This window comes from Trachymyrmex cornetzi, unplaced genomic scaffold (assembly GCF_001594075.2).
Source record: "Trachymyrmex cornetzi isolate Tcor2-1 unplaced genomic scaffold, Tcor1.1 scaffold725, whole genome shotgun sequence".
Lineage (NCBI taxonomy): Eukaryota > Metazoa > Arthropoda > Insecta > Hymenoptera > Formicidae > Trachymyrmex > Trachymyrmex cornetzi.
The window spans coordinates 179,537-199,042 of NW_017300054.1; the positions used below are offsets into that span (position 1 = coordinate 179,537).

General features: G+C 31.3%; 2 protein-coding genes across 15 annotated transcripts in view; both read left to right on the forward strand.

Moving 5' to 3' along the window:
• Positions 1-1,858, forward strand: part of RyR (Ryanodine receptor) — a 42,926-nt gene extending 41,068 nt beyond the window's left edge. For 11 of the 13 annotated variants that reach the window (XM_018517766.1, XM_018517769.1, XM_018517771.1 and 8 more), the window contains 6 exons: positions 168-454; positions 527-587; positions 693-971; positions 1,087-1,243; positions 1,319-1,484; positions 1,582-1,858. In XM_018517766.1, coding sequence (XP_018373268.1) covers positions 168-454; positions 527-587; positions 693-971; positions 1,087-1,243; positions 1,319-1,484; positions 1,582-1,744 — 1,113 coding nt within the window. In that variant the 3' untranslated portion in view covers positions 1,745-1,858. The remainder of the gene's footprint in view (positions 1-167; positions 455-526; positions 588-692; positions 972-1,086; positions 1,244-1,318; positions 1,485-1,581) is intronic. The other 2 variants (XM_018517764.1, XM_018517765.1) reach the window with 1 other exon arrangement.
• Positions 1,859-3,160: 1,302 nt separating this feature from the next.
• On the forward strand, positions 3,161-10,962 carry LOC108767745 (solute carrier family 35 member F2). 2 transcript variants are annotated; one of them, XM_018517753.1, is made up of 9 exons: positions 3,161-3,291; positions 6,878-6,990; positions 7,120-7,313; positions 8,412-8,574; positions 8,862-9,018; positions 9,106-9,316; positions 9,767-9,894; positions 9,982-10,177; positions 10,711-10,962. In XM_018517753.1, the coding sequence occupies exons 1-9, from the start codon at positions 3,173-3,175 to the stop codon at positions 10,744-10,746; spliced, it is 1,317 nt and encodes a 438-aa protein (XP_018373255.1). In that variant the 5' UTR covers positions 3,161-3,172; the 3' UTR covers positions 10,747-10,962. The 2 variants fall into 2 exon arrangements, with proteins under 2 accessions (XP_018373255.1, XP_018373254.1); XM_018517752.1 differs by lacking the exon at positions 10,711-10,962 and having other exon boundaries at positions 9,982-10,615.
• The last annotated feature ends 8,544 nt before the right edge of the window (positions 10,963-19,506 follow it).

A 19,506-nucleotide genomic window follows, 5' to 3' on the forward strand; every position in this document is an offset into this window, starting at 1 on the left:
CTTGAAACGCGAATAATAACAATAACTGCACAATAAATCTTGAACATTTTTTTTCTACGATGTTTTCTATTGACAAAATATTTTAATAAATTCAATGGTAGATGTATATACTCATATAATTATCGTAATTTAAAAAGTGAAATAACAAAATATTTATACTTATTCAGGTACCATTGGCCATATTCAAACGAGAGAAGGAAATTGCACGACGAGTAGAATTCGATGGATTATACATAGCCGAAACACCGGAAGAAGATGACATTAAAGCGCACTGGGATAAAATGGTAATATCAGCGAAGACTTTCCCCGTTAATTATTGGGACAAATTTGTTAAGAAGAAAGTCCGACAAAAATATAGCGAGACGTACGATTTCGATTACATCAGCAATTTGCTCGGAATGGAAAAGACTTCTTTCAGCCAGCAGGAAGAAGAAGGATCTGGCTTAATACATTTGTAAGTAGATATTGTGATAGTATCTCAAGTCTTTCCGTAAGATTCTTTAATGTAAAAAGTAATTTTTTATAGCATTGTAAATATCGACTGGAGATATCAAATATGGAAGGCCGGAGTCACGATCACCGATAATGTAAGTTCTTTCAAGTAAATTTTTAGCGAGATTAATTCATGTATTTTTTTTTATATGTAAATTATTTAAATTAAATACTTAAATATGTGTATATTTGATTTCTAGGCTTTTTTGTACAGTTTGTGGTACTTTACATTTTCAATCCTCGGCAACTACAACAATTTCTTCTTTGCCGCTCACCTGTTAGACGTCGCGGTCGGTTTCAAAACTTTACGAACAATCTTACAATCGGTAACACATAACGGCAAGCAGTTGGTCTTAACAGTGATGCTACTGACAATCATAGTATACATCTACACTGTGATAGCCTTCAATTTCTTCAGGAAGTTCTATATACAGGAGGAAGACGACGAAACAGACAAGAAATGTCATCATATGCTAACAGTATGTTATGCAGAAATACGTAAAAAAATCTTTCTTTAATTATAATACATTTCATGTATAAACTTTGCGTTATTTTAATTTGAAGCTGTTGATGCATTTCTTTATTTCCTTTCAGTGTTTCGTTTTCCATTTGTACAAAGGCGTAAGAGCCGGCGGTGGTATAGGCGATGAAATCGGGGAACCTGACGGCGACGATTACGAGGTTTATCGTATAATGTTCGACATCACGTTCTTCTTTTTCGTGATTGTCATTCTGTTGGCTATCATTCAGGGTGAGTATAGTCGATTGATCCCCGATTTGCAGCAGAAAAAAAACGATATTACATCGCGCTTGATCCTTATTATAGGTTTGATCATCGATGCGTTCGGCGAACTTCGAGATCAGCTCGATAATGTAAAGACAAATATGGAGAGTAATTGCTTCATTTGCGGTTTAGGAAAGGAATATTTCGACGCGGTACCGCATGGATTCGATACTCACGTGCAACAAGAGCATAATTTAGCAAATTACATGTAAATATTTATAAATATTTTATGCTTTTAATTTTACAACGAGATATTAGAAAGAACTTTATATTATCAATTTTTATATGATTTTAAACCACAACAGGTTCTTCCTTATGCACTTGATTAACAAACCAGACACCGAATACACTGGTCAGGAGACTTACGTGTGGAATATGTATCAACAAAGATGTTGGGACTTCTTCCCGGTGGGCGACTGCTTCCGCAAGCAGAACGAGACGGTAGAAGAAGAGGCCAAGAAAAAATAAAATTAATCCTGACTCTAATTAAGGTGACCAATAGAAGCGATCGATCTTACTTGACGAAGAGGACTCTCCTCATCGAACAGTGTCTTCGATAATTTAGCATAAATTTTTGCTCATCAAGAGTGCGTGGTTAGCACTCATTTAAAATCAAATTTCGAAAGTTCTACATCTTACCTCATAACGACAAACAAAGGATTTTTATCTTGTAAACTTATGCCTCCGTTTTCCACTTGGTAATTTATTCCGGCTAACTAATAGACTTTCTGACGTGTGAATGTAATGCATTAATTGCGTAGTGCGTGTGATGAGGATTACAGAGAAATTCGTGTCTGATACCGCATCGGGGGAATAAAATTAAACATATTTTTCCAACTTTGTAAAAAATGGCATAAACTATCATCAAAATCAGCAATTTCCTCTTTTAGATTATATTTCTAATATTAGATAGCAAAATCATCGACAAAAGCTCGATTTCCTTCGATCGGCGGTACGTTATTGTTAAATCGTTGGAAACGGCGGAACTGACTGCACAAATTTACATATTCATAGCGTTACAATATTGCCTTCTTTTCATACGTCGGATGATCTATACTGTATAATTTTATGCTGCATTGCATAAAATACGAAAAGCGATAACAAGTTTAAGATATATAATAATAGAATAAGTAAAATTAAAGATGTTTAAAGTTTATGTAATGTGCAAATCTTTTTCTGACTTATATGAAAGCGGGAACTTTTTGGACATTATATATGACTGGGCTCACGATATATCTGAGAATGTCAATATATTGTAAATAAAATTCTACAGCAGGACTATCTGGTAATAAATAAATAAAGACATACTTCTTTATTTCGTTATACTAAGATCTCTTTTTAACCTTATGCGCATCAGTTATATATTTTTTTCAAATTTAATTTAAAACTTAAATATAATTAGCTTTATCTTCACAGAGTAACTTCAAAATTATGTTAAAATTTACAAGTATATAAAAAATGTGTTAGAATCTACAAATTATTAATATCATTACGTTCTTATTTAATTTACTCAGACTGATTATGTAAGGACAAAATTTTTTTAATATATCTATTCCAAATTTCAAAAATTATTAAAAAATTCTTTCTTATTTTCATTAAAATAATATCGGAAAGAATTTAATAAAAAAAGACTTCGTTCCTCTTAATCGGTTTTGAGATCGATGAAGCGCTGGCGGAATTCCGCATGACGTTATGACGTCGTGTCGTATCGATGTCTATCCCTGCATAGTAAAATCTCGCATTTCCCGTCGCGACACGCACCCCCGGGGAAATGAGAGAGGAACAACAAGAGTAACGGCGTGTCCCTCCGCTCTGACGGCGGAAGGAGGTCGCGCAAGCGCATCGGATCAGTACTCGCTCGCCGGCGAGGAGCCTTCAGCCGCCTTCAGGGTGAAAATGCACCATGGCATGGGAGGATCGGCGGGCGATCGTCACGGCGCTCAAAATTCGACGATGCAGGCCAGGAATGGGGTCTGCGACAAAATCGAAAATTACATATCCGAGTTAGGCCGATGGTACGTGAGTAAACGTGGGGGTGGTCGCTTTAGACGCTCGTAGGAGTCTTTGCGTGTATTTTCCGCCCTGTGCCGCCCAGCAAAGTCGGTGGGGACGGGCGCAAGGGGGCGAATGACCCAGGGATAAAAGTGGCGGGTGTTTAGCTACGTTTCGTCGTAGTTTTTCGCAATTGGCATAGTAATAATCGTGGTGCAATCACGATTATTTAATGTATTTCAGTCGAAGTTTCAAAAATTAGAGTAATAAAAATAGAACAAATCAATATATGTGATAATACAATTTCCAAAATTCGGAATGCGCTAGTGTTGGTGTATCTTTTGCATGGTTTCTAGGTGTGTGAAATTCGTGGATCTCTGTGTTGAGATATGAGCATTTTTTTAGTAATCTTACATATTTTTAATAATTTCAATCATTTTTTTATATGATTAATATAAAAATTTACCACTATAAAGTATTATCTGTCATCTAAATTAAGCGTTTATTTTTACGCGGTATTTCTTACGCCTTCGCCTGTATTGCATAGTTGCCTCGAAAGCGCGATATAGTCAATCTTGGTCTGACCAACGTCAAGCATTACTACTTAAATACCGGAACACAAATATAAGATATTTAATATAGTTAAATTTAAGCTCAATATTTAAATTGCTATTTAGAGAAAATCAGTTTCTTATTTTTTATAATAGGCTCAATCGAAGTAACGACGATGCCTAATTTTTTATGTATTAAAATTTAAAAAGACTTTATATTTCATATTATTCCATGTTCGAACATAATTTGATTTTAAATTGATACAAGTACGAAATACAAAAATTTTATGTTATAATAATTATTAAATGTGTAAAGTATTGTAAAAAGGTTAGGTTATTAAAGTTTGCAAATACCAATTCAATGTCAATTTTTTTCTAGATTATGTCGTTTTAAATATTTATTGTTTTAAGATTACTAATTACTATGAATCTAAATTAACGTTTTGTCAAGGATATAGCATAATTAATAGTGTATAACACTTTTTTTAATTAAACATCATAATTACCCTACTGTCAATTCAATGTACGGGGTAATTGTGATGGTAAGTATCGGGGTAATTGTGATGATTCGATTGCGCTGATGGTTTGTACAATTTTTAACAGCTGCAAAAGATACCGTTACAAAAATCATCTAAATGAGATCCACAACATACAGACATTGATTTAAATAGAATCAGCAGAAGAAACAAAAATGTACTAGGATGAAATCGGGATTAGTGCAACACGTTAATATATAAAGAGCACTAACTTCTCCGTACATATTGAGACTTGATTGTGCACATGTTGGAAGATATTTCTATTAAGCTAGCATGCTAACACGAGCACAATTAGGTGAGATGTATAGACGATTTAGTACTCTTTATGTACCAATTTATTGCTTTAATTTTGATTGCTCTAATCGCTTAACAAGATAAATCGGTTTTATACTAACTTTTAAAAAAGTTAGAATGTCCATTAAAAAAATAATAATAATGATAACGCTTATACCATAATTTAGCACTAATTATGTGTTTTTAATACATCCTACTAGGATATATTTAAAAAATTAAATTTCAACTAGGGTTAAATTACCGAAATTTAAATCCCAGTTTAAATTTTAGTAATTTAACCTTAGTTTCGGTGCGCTCTATACTTCACGCCTGAAACAACACCAAAACATATATCACGTAATAGAAAATTATCAAATTAATACATGATTAGTTCTAAATTATAATATAAATGTTTTTCTTATATATTTATTACTTTAGGTATTTTTTTCTTGTACGATATACGTTTCGAGTTGTTTAAGGCGTGAAGGGTAGTGCATCGAAATTTAAACTAAGGTATATTAAAAGCACGTAGTGTAAACACTAAATTATGATGTAAGTGTTTTTATTATTATTAACGTTTTTAATGGGTATTCTATTTTTTTTTAATTTACAAGTTAGCATAAAACCGATTTTTTACTAAACGGTTAAAAACAATAAAATTAAAATTAGGGCAATAAATTAACACGTAAAGAGCACTAAATTCTCCGTATATTGGGACCTGATTCTGTTCAAATTGGCGTGCTATCTTAATGGACGTCAATGTATATTAAGATAACATGCCAATATGAGCACAATCAAGTCTCAATGTATGGAGGATTTAATGCTCTTTATGTGCTAATTCGTTGCTCTAATCCTAATTTGATTGCTTTAACCATTTATCAAAAAAATGTTTTAATCTATAGTTAGAAAAATTAGCTACAGAAATTTTTCAACAAAATATATAAATATACGGAATACAAGAGATCCGGGTTCGACTCCCGGTCGAGGTAATATTTTTCGCAATAAATTTATTTACAGTTTTTCAATACATTAACATCTTTCTAATAGGATGTCAGATTGAGCATCAAATTATTAAATTATTTATCAATTTAATTTGTGATATTAGGCCTGTTCTTTTTGGTTGAACATTTGCACCAGTTCATCTTTCTTCCTTTTCTCTTCAGGAAGAAAAAAGAGGAAGAAAGATGAACTGGTGCAAAAGTTTAGCCAAAAAGAATAGGCCTATTACTTTAATAGTTTAATTGCGTTTATAGGTTCGAAAAATCATTTCGACGCGTAGTTCAAATAACTATATATTTAGTAATTAAAATTAAAATTAAAAAAGACTCCACAGATTAAATCAATAAAGGAATGTAAAGCCAATGAGAGCCGACACAGTTGTACGTAATAAAAAATAATATATATGTCAATCATCAATTATAAACGTTTCGATCATAGGATTAGGTCATCTTCAGTGTAACAATAAGTCATCGGAATCAAAATTGATGTGTTGTAAAACAATAAAGCAAATGCTGTCAGTGAATCATCGTTAGGCTGTTGTCCAAAATTAAGAACTTCATTATTGTTTGTTGTACTTAGCTGGATACCCAAACAAGAATTCATTTACTTAAAATCGAGTTAATGTATGAAATTTATGAACTTTTAATCATAATCAAAATATTAAAATAGATTGTATCAGTTGCATAAAACTCTCTCTCTTACATTGTATTCAGCATAACGATGATCCGTTACAACGCGATATAATTATAACTAAGTCTTGAGAGCGTGTGAGAGCTTATGGTCGAAACGTCTGTAATTGGTGATTGACATTTATATTATTGTTGATTACACACGTACAATCGTGTCGGCTCTCATTGGCTTTATATTCCTTTATTGATATATATTTAGTATATTAATTTACTTAGAAATTATTTAAAAAGAGCATTAAATATCCAGCTTCGACCGGTATAGGCTTCTAATTTATCGATTGTGTTCTCACATGTATAGTCTAAAATAAGATATATTATTATTGAGAATATATAAATTTTAAATACTAATCTTTATGGCATTAAAAAGTGACACTAATTAATATTAATTACAATTATTGATATAATACAAAATTATTAATACTTGAAGATATTAGACTTTTAAGATATTAAAATCTGTTTACAAATGCAATATCATGTAGTATTATATTTAGATATATTTTAAGGTAAACATTTGTACATTTTTGGAATACGTATCAATGATTATTATGAATTATCAAATAGGGCGGTATGGAGGGCGATAATAATGGGCCAATTCCTCTCGCTGGTGTTGTGCTTCATGACATTCATAAACCATTACATAAACACCGGTTCCTACAAGCTGTCACTCCCAACAGGTAACTTATTCATTCGGAAAAAACTGTTTTGTGCCTTTAGCGTTGGAAGTTAAAGTGACTAAATTATAGCAATTTCAAGTTTATGAAACTTTGCGCGGCTAATTAATTATTATCGTTTTTGCGAGACAGGGCAAAATGTTCCACACTACGTGATGATGTGTTTAGTCTACACGACGTGGATGTCGTGTAGGGGTGTAGGGAATGGCCTAATTTCCGTCATACGAGCTCGTGGCTGGAGATATTTGTTGTTAGCACTGATCGACGTTGAGGCGTGCACTCTTATTACATCGTCGCATCAATATACCAGTCTCGCTAGTATACAGGTATGTACATACATTAAGCCCTACTGAAAAAAATCACGTCACAAAATTACATAATGAAATCATGTAATTAAAATAGGTAAATTACGTAACGAATTGTTCCAAATCAGTATGTGATTTTTTTTTAATCACGTAATTTGAAAAGTTACACAATGATATATTTTGTCTTTCTATTTCTTATTATTTAATTCTTTAAAATTCGATGACTATAAAATCACATAATAGATGAAATTATTTCTAATATTATATGATTTTTCAAATTACGTGATTTTAAAAAATAAGATAATGATTTGGAACACTCCATTATGTAATTTACTTGTTTTAGTTACATGATTTCGTTATTTAACTTCATGATGTGATTTTTTTTCAGTAGAGAGAACTTCAAATTTACTGTTTATTGCGAGAGTACAACAATATAGGTAACGATTAATAAATTTTGTTTCTGGAAAATCCATATATTATTAAGTAATTCTTACTTTCTAAAACTTTTAGAGCGAATCTTACTCTGAAAAATAAAATCTGCACTCTTAAAGATTAAAAATTGAGTCATTCTTTTTCAAGACTAGATCAATTTTCTCTCTTTGGAGTGAGATTCCATTTCAAAGAATTTAAAGAGTGTTATACACATTTCTCGATACTTATTTTTTTCGTCAATTTTTTATGTTTATTGTACTACAATTTTTAAGTTTCATTGAATAATTCGTAAAAAACATATTTATTTCGTGATTACCTCCGCTCACGTTTAAATCCAATTCAAGTGCGATTTCTGTCAATGTTGTTTAATGTACGATTTCCTATTCGAGTACGCAACTTTCCTCTCGCATAGTTTGAGTTTGCATTATCTGGCGTAGTAATACTCATATCAACTATGAATGGCGTACGGAATAGGCATTGTAGTAGCCATAGCGGAAGAGAGAACGTTGGGTTTTCGACCCAACAATGCTCGTTCTCTCGTTGCTCGAGCTACTCATTCTTAATCAAACGCATTGCATGCTTTATGAATTATCCATTGCTGCGTGCTTCTAATTCGCTTCTCCCTTACTATATACAAAAATATGGCTAATATATAAACTTTTATAAAAAGGCTACAAAATATTTTAGCTTCTTGACTGCGTGGCGATACCGGTCGCGTTGGTACTGTCATTTCTGGTATTGGGCGTCAGATATAGAATGGTGCACATCGTCGGCGTGTCCGTCTGTTTGATGGGCGTGGGATGTCTGGTTTGGGCTGGTATAGACGACAATAACGATCCTACTGCTACTGGTAATTATCGATGAATAGAATGCAAATAGGCCGATATTCATAGTCAGTTCTTAAATTTAAATATAAACGGTTTTTTAAATATAAGACGGTCTCTTAAGACCGTCTTGAGTAATATCTCAAGATCTAATACGGTTCTGTGATTGGTTTATGTTTGTGATATCTTAAAATCGTCTTAAACATAAGAATTGACTATAAATACTGGCTTATAAATGCTGGGCCACACAGATAAATTATTTCGCGGTAGAAGAGAGCAAAAAAAATTAATATTTAACATTTCAACATGTTAGGGAAAAATCAACTTGTCGGCGATATGCTTTGTCTCGGCGGCGCGGTGTTGTTCTCGATAACGACGGTTCTTCAGGAATTGGGCGTTAAAACGGTCGATATTATCGAATACCTCGGCATGATTGGTTTTTTCGGCACGATACTGAGCTGCATGCAAACGTAAGTAGTAAACCATAATAGATATTAAAAGTTTTCAGAGAAATGCTTCGAATGAGTGATATTTTTGTATCGATCACGTCATTACAGCGCCGTACTCCAGAGGTTTCAAATAGAAGCATTTCACTGGGACAACGTACCAGTAATAACGATCCTGGTTCTTTACTGTATTACGCAATTCATGTTCTTCTCTTTGGTGCCAGTAATATTGTTCGAATCTGGCGCTACCGCCTTGCAACTAGCGCTGCTCACCTCAGACTCCTTCAATATATTAGCTGGAATGCTTAATCATCACTACAAGGTAGGCCATTGGTTCGCACAAACGTCGTCATTTCCTTTGCGCGATCGATAGTGTTCTCATTTATATATATAAATACATTAAATATAAGGGATTATTCAATACTTCTAGAATATTTACGCTGCAGTATTTTCATTATAGTAAAGTTAGCTTATCGTATACAGAAAAAACAGTAAAATATTTTAAAATTTAAACATGGATCTGAAAATAATTTGTGATACTAACAAAATAATATCAAAATAATTTTGTAAGGTACTCGAGTTGATTACTTAATATCAAAACTTTTTGCAGTATTGACTCATCGTGCTTCATCATTCTACATAATCATTTCGATGGTTCAAAACAATTATTTGCCGATCTGTATCTAGCTTTTTAGATACTTTAGCAAAATCATTCTTTCCATAAATAAAAATAATACAAATCAGTATTGAAATCTTTCTTCGTCTCCCCCAGTTTCACGCTTTGTACTTCGTTTCGTACGCGCTTACGATGACTGGAATATACATTTACGCCATAAAAAGAACACCAATGTCATCGAACTCACGGAGACAACACATTGAACCGCCGATTCCGGATTATAGGTAAAAATAATCCTATTAAACATCGCGCGAATCAATTCCGAAACGAATTATCGAACATGCATTAAGTAACATTATTTTACTCTCAAGACACATGTCCCATCCCGATGTTGGTGAAGTGGAGATGGCTACGAGTTCCGGAATGTCCGGCGTGAGTGGTACCCTCGATATAAGGGCGTCTACTCTCGGCAGCGAGAGAGAGACAATGGACGCGACAAGCCTACCACTTAGCGTCAGTTCCGACACGGCCTTCACCTCTTTCTACGGCAGTCAAGCAAATCTAAAGGTAGCATCAAGATCGATGCCGCGTGTCTCGTCCAATTCATATTTCGATACGAGTACCGGTGTGCCCTGATATTTATCAGGAATGAACTTGACGCGAGCGCAAGGTTCGCGTGATATTCCGAGACAGATAGAATCCACGCGATTGAACATTTTCTCAAAATCTACTCATTTTCAATAATGCAACTTCGTGTTGCATGAGACTCGGTTTTACGCTACCGTAATTCTTTAAAATTTGGTAGACTCATTTTATAAAAATTAGCCTTTTTGAACAGAAATCGCATAACGTAACTGATTCATACAAAGGCAATAAAATCAAACGATAAATAAAATTAATAATTGCGTAAGTTTTAGATTACATCATTATATGTTTAATAGCAGACTTGGTGCTTTGGATTAAAGTAACATCTAAATGATTGTCCGCGTACACAAAAAGAAAACTTTTCGTGGTGATCTATCTGCCTGCGATAGCGAGTGATTTCTTCGTACTTCTTTATCTATTCTTGGAGGTGTAAATGAAATCTGTGACGGTTTCAGGCTGCGAATGGGAACAGTGGTTCTGCCTATAATTAATAAGCGGAAGGAAACGACTGCCTAGAATAGAATACCATGCGATTCATTCATTCAAAATACGAACTTCTTGAAACGGGGCCCTTAGAAAGCACGAAAGGGTGTTTGTATGTCGACACTATAATTACAAACCCTAGCACACAGTCTAAAGACTTCTTTTAGATACTGTGTGAAATTATTATTACACAGTGTTAATTGTACTTAATAGAGAAACGATAACTGGACCGTCTTTCAGTTGTAATTCGATAATGTGATCAGACGTTATTTAGTAAATAAGTACAATTTATTTTTTATATTATAAATATATAATATGAAAAAATATTATTCGTTACAATATAATTTAATTGTTGTAACAATTATAATTAACTTTATAATTTTCACGCGCGTGACGAAATAAATTTGGGTAGCATAACAACTAATTTGGTAATAAAAAATAATTTTATTTACCGTACATGTATAACTATCTAATTGGACTTTCTCGCAATATGTATATTATACATTGACAACTAATATTTAAGATTAAAATATTTCGTAATAATCACATATTTTTGTGTGTATATTCATCTATAATCGAATTCAATTTAAAGACGGCTATAAAATCAAAATATATACCAACGTAGATGTCAATATTCTTTCGAATCAAAAACATTTCTAGTATTGTTTATAAAGAAGTGAATTAATTCTGTAAGAACGAAACGTGCCAAATGTTAAAGTCTATAAACACTTAGATCGTAGAACTAGGAGAATGCGAATGTAAAACATATACTCGTTTTACGTACATTGTGTACTCATTTTCACTTAAATTTTTTATATTAACACGAATTACCTTCGTGGAAGTTTGTTATGACTATTACGATCGATATACTGTAGTATATACAGAGATATTTATAATTTATAAGTTACGCTGATAAAATGAGGGCTGAGCGAGGAGAAAACTTTACATAATTCAATCCGACGAACTCGACCTAATTAATACAATAAATGTAAGTCGACTATGTAATTATGCTACGCTATTCTATTCTTCTACAATAGTACGATTTGCGGCTGCAATAAACAAACATCATCACCACAGTGCGGATAATACTTATAATAATTATAATGAAATACTTATTTGTATTCCGCTATTGCGCGCACAATATCGAAGTATATAATAACAACTAAATCTTATATTCTCATGAATAATACACCTTTTTTGTTGAGATGACTAATCACAATGAAATCTCACAATACATTTACAAAATGAGCAGAAAATCCAAACTTGACACAACTTTGACCTTATTGTTACACCATACTAATTCATATTATTATACAATCAATCAATAAATTAATCTTACGTAATTAACGTTGAAAATAGAAGACAAAGTGACAATTCAGTAAAAATTCCCTCCTCCTATCTTGAAATTCTAGTACTTGCTGAAATTCTTTTAGTTTAGATTTTAGTGTTCTTTAGATTTAAAATGCATTCTTCTTTATCAATTACGGTTTCTTAATAACATTGCTAACTTGTGAAAATTTAATTTTTTTCATTTAATGTTCCCGTACTTAATTGTAGCTAGCTATACTAAATTGTAGCAAGCGATTCTAGAAAACTCATTGCTACTTCTTGACTAATATTACATGTTCCGTTAATTTTGCTGATTTGCGAGTTTAAGGGGATTCTAAACCAACAGGAATTACCGATAATTGTAGATTGCGAATTTCTGCGAATTGGCTTTATAGCTCACCAAATTCTCTTACATAATAAAGGTACGCACAAAAAACACCGGTTAAATTTGATGAAAAAATCAGGGAAAAAAGTAAAAGTTCATTTTATTTCAACTCTCACAGCTGTGTCACCTCAAGTTATAATTTTCTTAGTGTAAAAATAGGTCGTACGTACCAAATGATACCTTCCCCGAAAGCGTATGACATGCACAAATAACCCTGAGCTTGCGAAATTGTGATCAAAGGTCTAACAAAAAAGATTTTTCAAAATTAAAATCGTCTTTTTTGTATAACAATTATTTTTTTCCTCTTTGATAGATTCGAAAATTCTTTTCCAGGATTAAAGTATACACATTAATACATGCCTGTAAAGTGAAATTTATTCAGAGAACAACAAAAAATTTCGAAATTGAAATCTTAAGAAAACTTTTTTGTTGTTCTCGGCATAAACTCCACTTCACAGACACGTATTAATATACGGGTACTTCAAACATAGAAAAAGATTTTCCAATCTGTAAAAAAAGGAAAAAAGTAATTGTCCAGAGAACATTGAGATGTCTTATAATATATCATAAAGACGTCCTAAAATTCATGAGACAAATAAATGTCTCATGAATTTTAGGATGTCTTATGCGTCGATTTATTACATCCTAAAGACATTATTCTTAAGACGTCTTATTTCTTATGACGTTTTACAAAATTATCTTTATAACGTCTTGTCTAAAAAATAAAAATAAAAACTACTGATTCAGAAACGCATTGACAAGAGGAAGTATATGAAGCAGAAGATGAAATTATCTGATAAATCTGAATGTGATTCAATAATGATCTATAATTGTGACAGATAATATATCGTTATGAAAATATATATTATAATATCATTCATATACTGATTTATCAGATAATTCCAACTGTTGCTTCGTATTCTTCTCCTTGTCAACGCGTTTCCGAACAGCTTCGCATAATTGTGCAGTTATAGAACACTATAATATAATCAAGGTTTTGCCACATAAAATAAATTTTAAAATTCTCTGACTTTTCCAGGTTTTCCAGATAAAAATAGGAAATTTTCATGACCAATATAAAATATGTAAAAATTTTAACATAATAAAATATTTAAAAAATTTTAACATTTAAAATCAACAATTATAAGAAAGCTTATATTATTGAAAACGCAAAAGTAGTTCTTAAAGCTAGTAATAAAATTTTGGGGACAAATCCAAGCCAACAAAAAATAAATTAGTATTAGGAAAAAGAATGCAGTTACGACGAAAAAGAGCGATCAATTAAAATTACTGAATAAAATATCAATTTTTATTATTTTTTAAAAATCGTTTAAAGTGCATAAGTTTTTGACGTATTTGACTATAAACGTTAGATATATTATTTAAAAAATTATAAAAATTATTTTAAATAAGAGCAGTTTAAAGGAACTGTGAGCAAAGTTCAAAATTCCAGTCTCTTTTATATTTTCCTTGACTTTTTCCGGTTTTCCATGACCAATTTCAATTTCCCGGTTTTCCAAGTCTGTGAGTTTGTGTCAACCCTGATAATACTTAAAGCCCGTCTACAATACACGGAGTAAGAAGTAAGAGTAAGAAATTGACCAATCACAGTCGAATGTGAGAAGAATAATCGACTGTGATTGGTCAATTTCTTACTTCTTACTCCATGTATTGTAGACGGGCCTTTAATGGCTGCGGTCGATTTGTACATTCATGCGCTTTGAGCGCTTATCATCACTCTGTCTTTATCGTTCATTAGACGTAAAATAAGAATAGAAGTACTGAAAAGCGCTGAAAGCGTCCAAATCGACTGCAGCCAATATATATGTTGGAATGCCAAATTAATTAACATTCAATATTTTTATAGGTTTCTCTGGTTACGTATTATATTCAGATTAACCATGTCATGCACTCGATATTATATAAATAAAATTGGCAGTTGATAATGTAAATTACTACACATGCTCCAAAACTTGAATAATTTTCTAACATCTTTTGAAAATATTCGAAAGACGTCTAAAAGACGTCGTTTAGAAAAGTCTTAAAGACATCTAGGCCGGAATCCACAGTTTGTTCTTAGGGTGAAATTACACGGTGCGGAAAAGGGCTGCGGAATAGAGAATACGTTATTGAAGCAACCAATCAGCGCTATTCCTCACTTTTCCATCACGCAAGTTTTGTGTGCTATGTTCACATAACGTGTCAAAGATCCAGCATGAATATAATTTAAAAACTACTAACTTTATATTAATAATTTGCTTGTTAAAATAAAATATAATTTTTCAAATTGCAAAAACAATTATCACTGTGTGTGTGTTGTAGTATTTTCATGTGTCATTGTCTTTTTTATCTTGGATACACATTGTGTATATATACAATGTGTAATATACACATTGTATATTAACCCTATGAGGATCACTAATAATTATAGTTTATTTATCATTATCTGTATATGACAGTAGCAAAAATATAAAATACAAATTTATTTTCTAATATTTGTATTAGATAAAATTGTATTTAATTTTTTTCTGAAATATAATTGAATTCGATTTTTTTTTAGAATTTGATGAATTTAAGAATAACGTATATAAAAATTTCTGTGTGCTTAAACAAAAAACAGATTTAATAATTGAAAATCAATTAAATTTTCTTGAGAAATGGGAAATTGACAATACGCAACATAGTTCCATCGAAAACAACGAAGAAACTGCAAATATTATGTTACAATTTCCAATAGAAACTGATAATGCTTTACATGAATTGGAAGAGGCTCTCATCAATAATGATTATCGCACAAAATTGGTAAAATATAAATATTCGTATATTTTCATTAATGACTCTACAAATTTTAATATTATTTCTTTAAATTTTAAATAATATATTTTATAACTTTTTTATATTTTATTACATGATAAAACATTCTGTTTATTGCTATTTAAAAATACATAACCATGTATAATTTTTATACTTCTTATCTTACATTTTTATAAAATATTTTTTTCTTAGATAAAAGAACTTTCAAGAATTGGTGGCAAAAACTTAAAAACTGTTATTTTGAATTTAACGAAAAAAATTTTCTCAGTAACTATTGCGAAAGATTATAGTTGGTACGGAAAGAAGAACAACAAAACTTTTTCAGATCTAAAGGTCTGCTTAGTTCTAATTAGTAAGTATATATATTTTACATATATACATATCGAGAAAATATATTTTATTATTGGACATTTTATTTATGAATTTTGTGTTTTATATGTATGTACATATATGTATATACAAACTGCCCTAAGTTTTAACATTCAAATATTATATAAATATCTATATGACTAAAAATAACAAGAAAATTAAGTATGAGAAACTATTTTTCTACTTTTAATTGAAGCAGATCTTAATATTTAGATCTTTGGTGCGAATTTATATACATCTCTAATTTCGCAAGCCGCATGCTAAAATCTTTTTTGGTTTTTAAACGCCATCATGTTCAGGATTAGAATAGTAATATTACTTATTAAATAAAATTGTACAAACAATTTAATAATTTTGATGTTAATACTTATATTAACATCAAAATTATTAAATTGTTATTAAGTACCTTATAAAAATATTAATAATTTATTGTTAATAAAAATTTTTAAACTGCGAATAATAATTTATTATAATAAATATTGCTCAGCCAGAAAATTCGATGACTCGTATTTCATGCGACGGATTTCGCGCAGCTTACGGAGTTAGAAATGTATATAAATTTATATCGAATGTCTAAGCATTAATTAATTTTTATTATTCTATATATGCGTATTAACAAAGAGCAATTATGCTATTGTTTCTTTCATATGTATTTTATATTTTTTTATTAAAACTGTAATAAAGTTTCAAACAATCTATGTTCATATTAAATCTCATTTGTAGTCATAAATCATATACTGACGTTTAGCTACTAAATTCCGAGATATTTTATATAATTAATTTTTTATTGTAGGTGTAATTCAGATTAAATGTCCACAAGTGACTGAATACGAAATTTCGGAACCAATTAAAACATGGCTTCGTCATGCAAGTGAAAAATCGAAAAAGATACAACATAATGAAAATGCTTCAACGTAAAAAATGAAACTTCTTACTCCTTGTAATTTCTTTTTTCATTTATATATTGTAATTCATTTTATTCATATATTAATTAGTTTATGTGTGTATATATGTATATATATACATATGTCATTATATTTTGCGTTTCTATATAAATGAATGTGTGTGTGCATATACTAATAAATATATTTTTAAGTTCAACATAAGTAAGACTGTATAATTGATGAAATAGTTATTTTTTATTATAAGTGTTTCTTAAAATTTAATACTGTTAATGTTTTGTTTCAATTTTAAAAGATTTTTACGGAAACACGATGTTATATGATTTCTACTAGAAATTTATTATTTCATAATGTAACTTATAAGTGATGTTTAAGCATTACATTTTATAGTATAAGCAATCTATTTTTGTATGACACATATTGAAATATAATAAGTAAAAATAATTTTAAAATAATTACTGCGCCTTCTTAATTTTTGTATGCGTACGTGAGTGAGTGATATAAATGTGTTTATTTATTTTTATTAAGAAGAAAATAGTAGGCTGCTTTTCTTTTAGTAGACACAGTCGACACAAATCGACACAAGTGTCGTTCTATCTTTGTCACTCTCTGAATATCAAGAAGGATAGAACGACATTTGTGTCGACTTGTGTCATCAAATGGAAAGCAGCCGTAGTAAACAGAGAGTTTACTCACTACTACTTTCACTACTACACATTTAATTTTTTCTTTAGAGCGGAAATGTGAAAAATGAAAATTTTTTGTATGTATGTGTGTATATAAATACATACAAACACATATACACAAAAATGTTCGCTTTTCACATTTCCGATGTACGGAAAAAGGTTATGTTAGGTGTTAAACTTAATTTCTGCCGTCTCCAAAATTGATTTGTTTCGGAGGGAAATACCTTAATCAAAGTATTATTAATAAAGTATTATTAATTAGTAATAAAATAGGAAATGAAGGAAATTATTTTGATTAAGGTATTCATTCATCTTTCCTTCGAAACAAATCAATTTTGGAGACAAATCAATATTGAGCGATCTTCCAACAAACAAACTGTCATCATTTTGCAATAACGTTAAAGACGTCATTTTGTCATCAAAATGACACTAAATGGCGTCAGCTTCCCATATAGTACAATTAATCCGAGAGAAGTCCTGGGGACATCCTTGGAACATAGGATGTCTTTAGAATGTCCGTGGGAACTTGTGCTATGTGGGAATTTTGTGTGTTAAACATCCTAAAAATATTTTAAGATGTCCGCTGGATAAAGGCAGGATGAAATTTGGTTATTCAGAAACATCCTAATGATATCTGAATGATGATATCCTATATGGATGTAGAATAAGCGGACATACGAACATCCTCAATATATCCTAAATACCTCCTAAGTTTCTTCAGATACGTACTCAGGATGTTTGAAAATTCCTAGACATACGTCTGTAGAATGTACCTAGGATCAATTTTTGCTATGTGGGTACACACTAGAGTCTCTAGAGTAGAGAGTTTGGACATACAGCGGAAGTGCTCTCAAAATGGAGGAATATGTATGTGCACTTTTGTATGTGTATGTGTGTTTAGTTGGTTGCTGTGTCGTCCCGTCGTGTAAGTAACATGGTTTTTTTTATTAATTTCACATCAATTTGTGATGAGTAATAATAATAATATCCGTACAATTCGATATAAAAATGAACCGAATAATATTGTAGTAATATTGTACTTTTATAGTATTGTGTTTCATGTGACACATTAAGAAACTGTCATAACATAAAAAATAAAATAATGATACGTTTTATTCGACTTTGACTTCAAATTGAAAATAATAAAAGCCAATTACCGAAAAAAAGTGTACAATAGTAAAACTATGGCAATGCATGCGACAGTACGATAGTTAAAAGACATTTATTTATAAGCATTATAATATAAAATTTTGTACAAAAAGTATATTTTCCAAAAAGTAATTATTTTGTTTGAATAATGAAACTTCCATCCTTTATATGTATTTCTATATATTTACTGCATTACGTCACATTGATTACATTTATTGTTGATGATGAAAAACAATAAGCTTGTTCTTTTTAGTTATATTTTTTGCACGGTTTAACTTTCCACCTTTTTCATACAATGCGAAGAGAAAAAGAGGAAAGATGAACCGAAATGCGAGAAATGTAAGAAGTTCAATTAAAAATAATAAGCATTATAGTTCACGTCATGTGTACTATTCTAATCTTTCTCCCATTCGCGCTGAGTGAGCAAGGTTCCGTATTGGTGCTGCCATTGTGAGAGCACAAGTCACGTGCACCAATCACGCGGATTCCCGTATGTCCAGACTCTCTACTCTAAGGACTCTACTACACACTAGAGTCCCTATAAGAGAGTCACGACATGAGGGGTAACGACCTCGTGATTGGTCGCCGCCATTTCTAGACGCTTTCGATGTGTTAGTGCATCTCTGAATTGGTGTGAACAACTGTTTCATGGTAATAGTACAAACAGGCGCGAACGCGTCTATTTGTGTCACGTGTTATTTCCGGCCGGCCCCCAGCAATGACGTCCTTCCGGTCTTATGTCTTGACTCTCTTATAGGGACTCTACTACATACTAGAGACCCTCTAATCAGAGTTACGACACGAGGAACGGAGACTCTAGTTAAAGACACTCTTTTACGGTCTCTTTATATTAAAAGTCTCTAGTTTCAGCAAAATCACAAGAAAGAGAGAGGAATATGTTGTGTTTCTTTCTAACCTTCATAGTTCTTGTGTGAGTCATCATCCCGTAAGATACGTCTTTCTATAGTACGATTTTTAGAACATTATTAAAAATTATTGCAAAATGGTTGGGTGTGCAGCCCCATTTTGCAATAATTCTGCAGCCAAAGGCTACATAATGAAAATATTTCTGCGTGATGTTGAACGTCGAGCATTATGGGCGATAAATGTTGGAAAAAATGTGCGTTCAGGGAG

Excerpts from the sequence above, each read along its gene's own strand:
- LOC108767745 (XM_018517752.1), top strand. The coding sequence starts at position 3,173 with ATGCACCATGGCATGGGAGGATCGGCGGGCGATCGTCACGGCGCTCAA. Across the intron at positions 6,991-7,119 it reads CAAGCTGTCACTCCCAACAG|GGCAAAATGTTCCACACTAC; the intron begins GTAACTTATTCA and ends TTTGCGAGACAG. Across the intron at positions 7,314-8,411 it reads CCAGTCTCGCTAGTATACAG|CTTCTTGACTGCGTGGCGAT; the intron begins GTATGTACATAC and ends AAAATATTTTAG.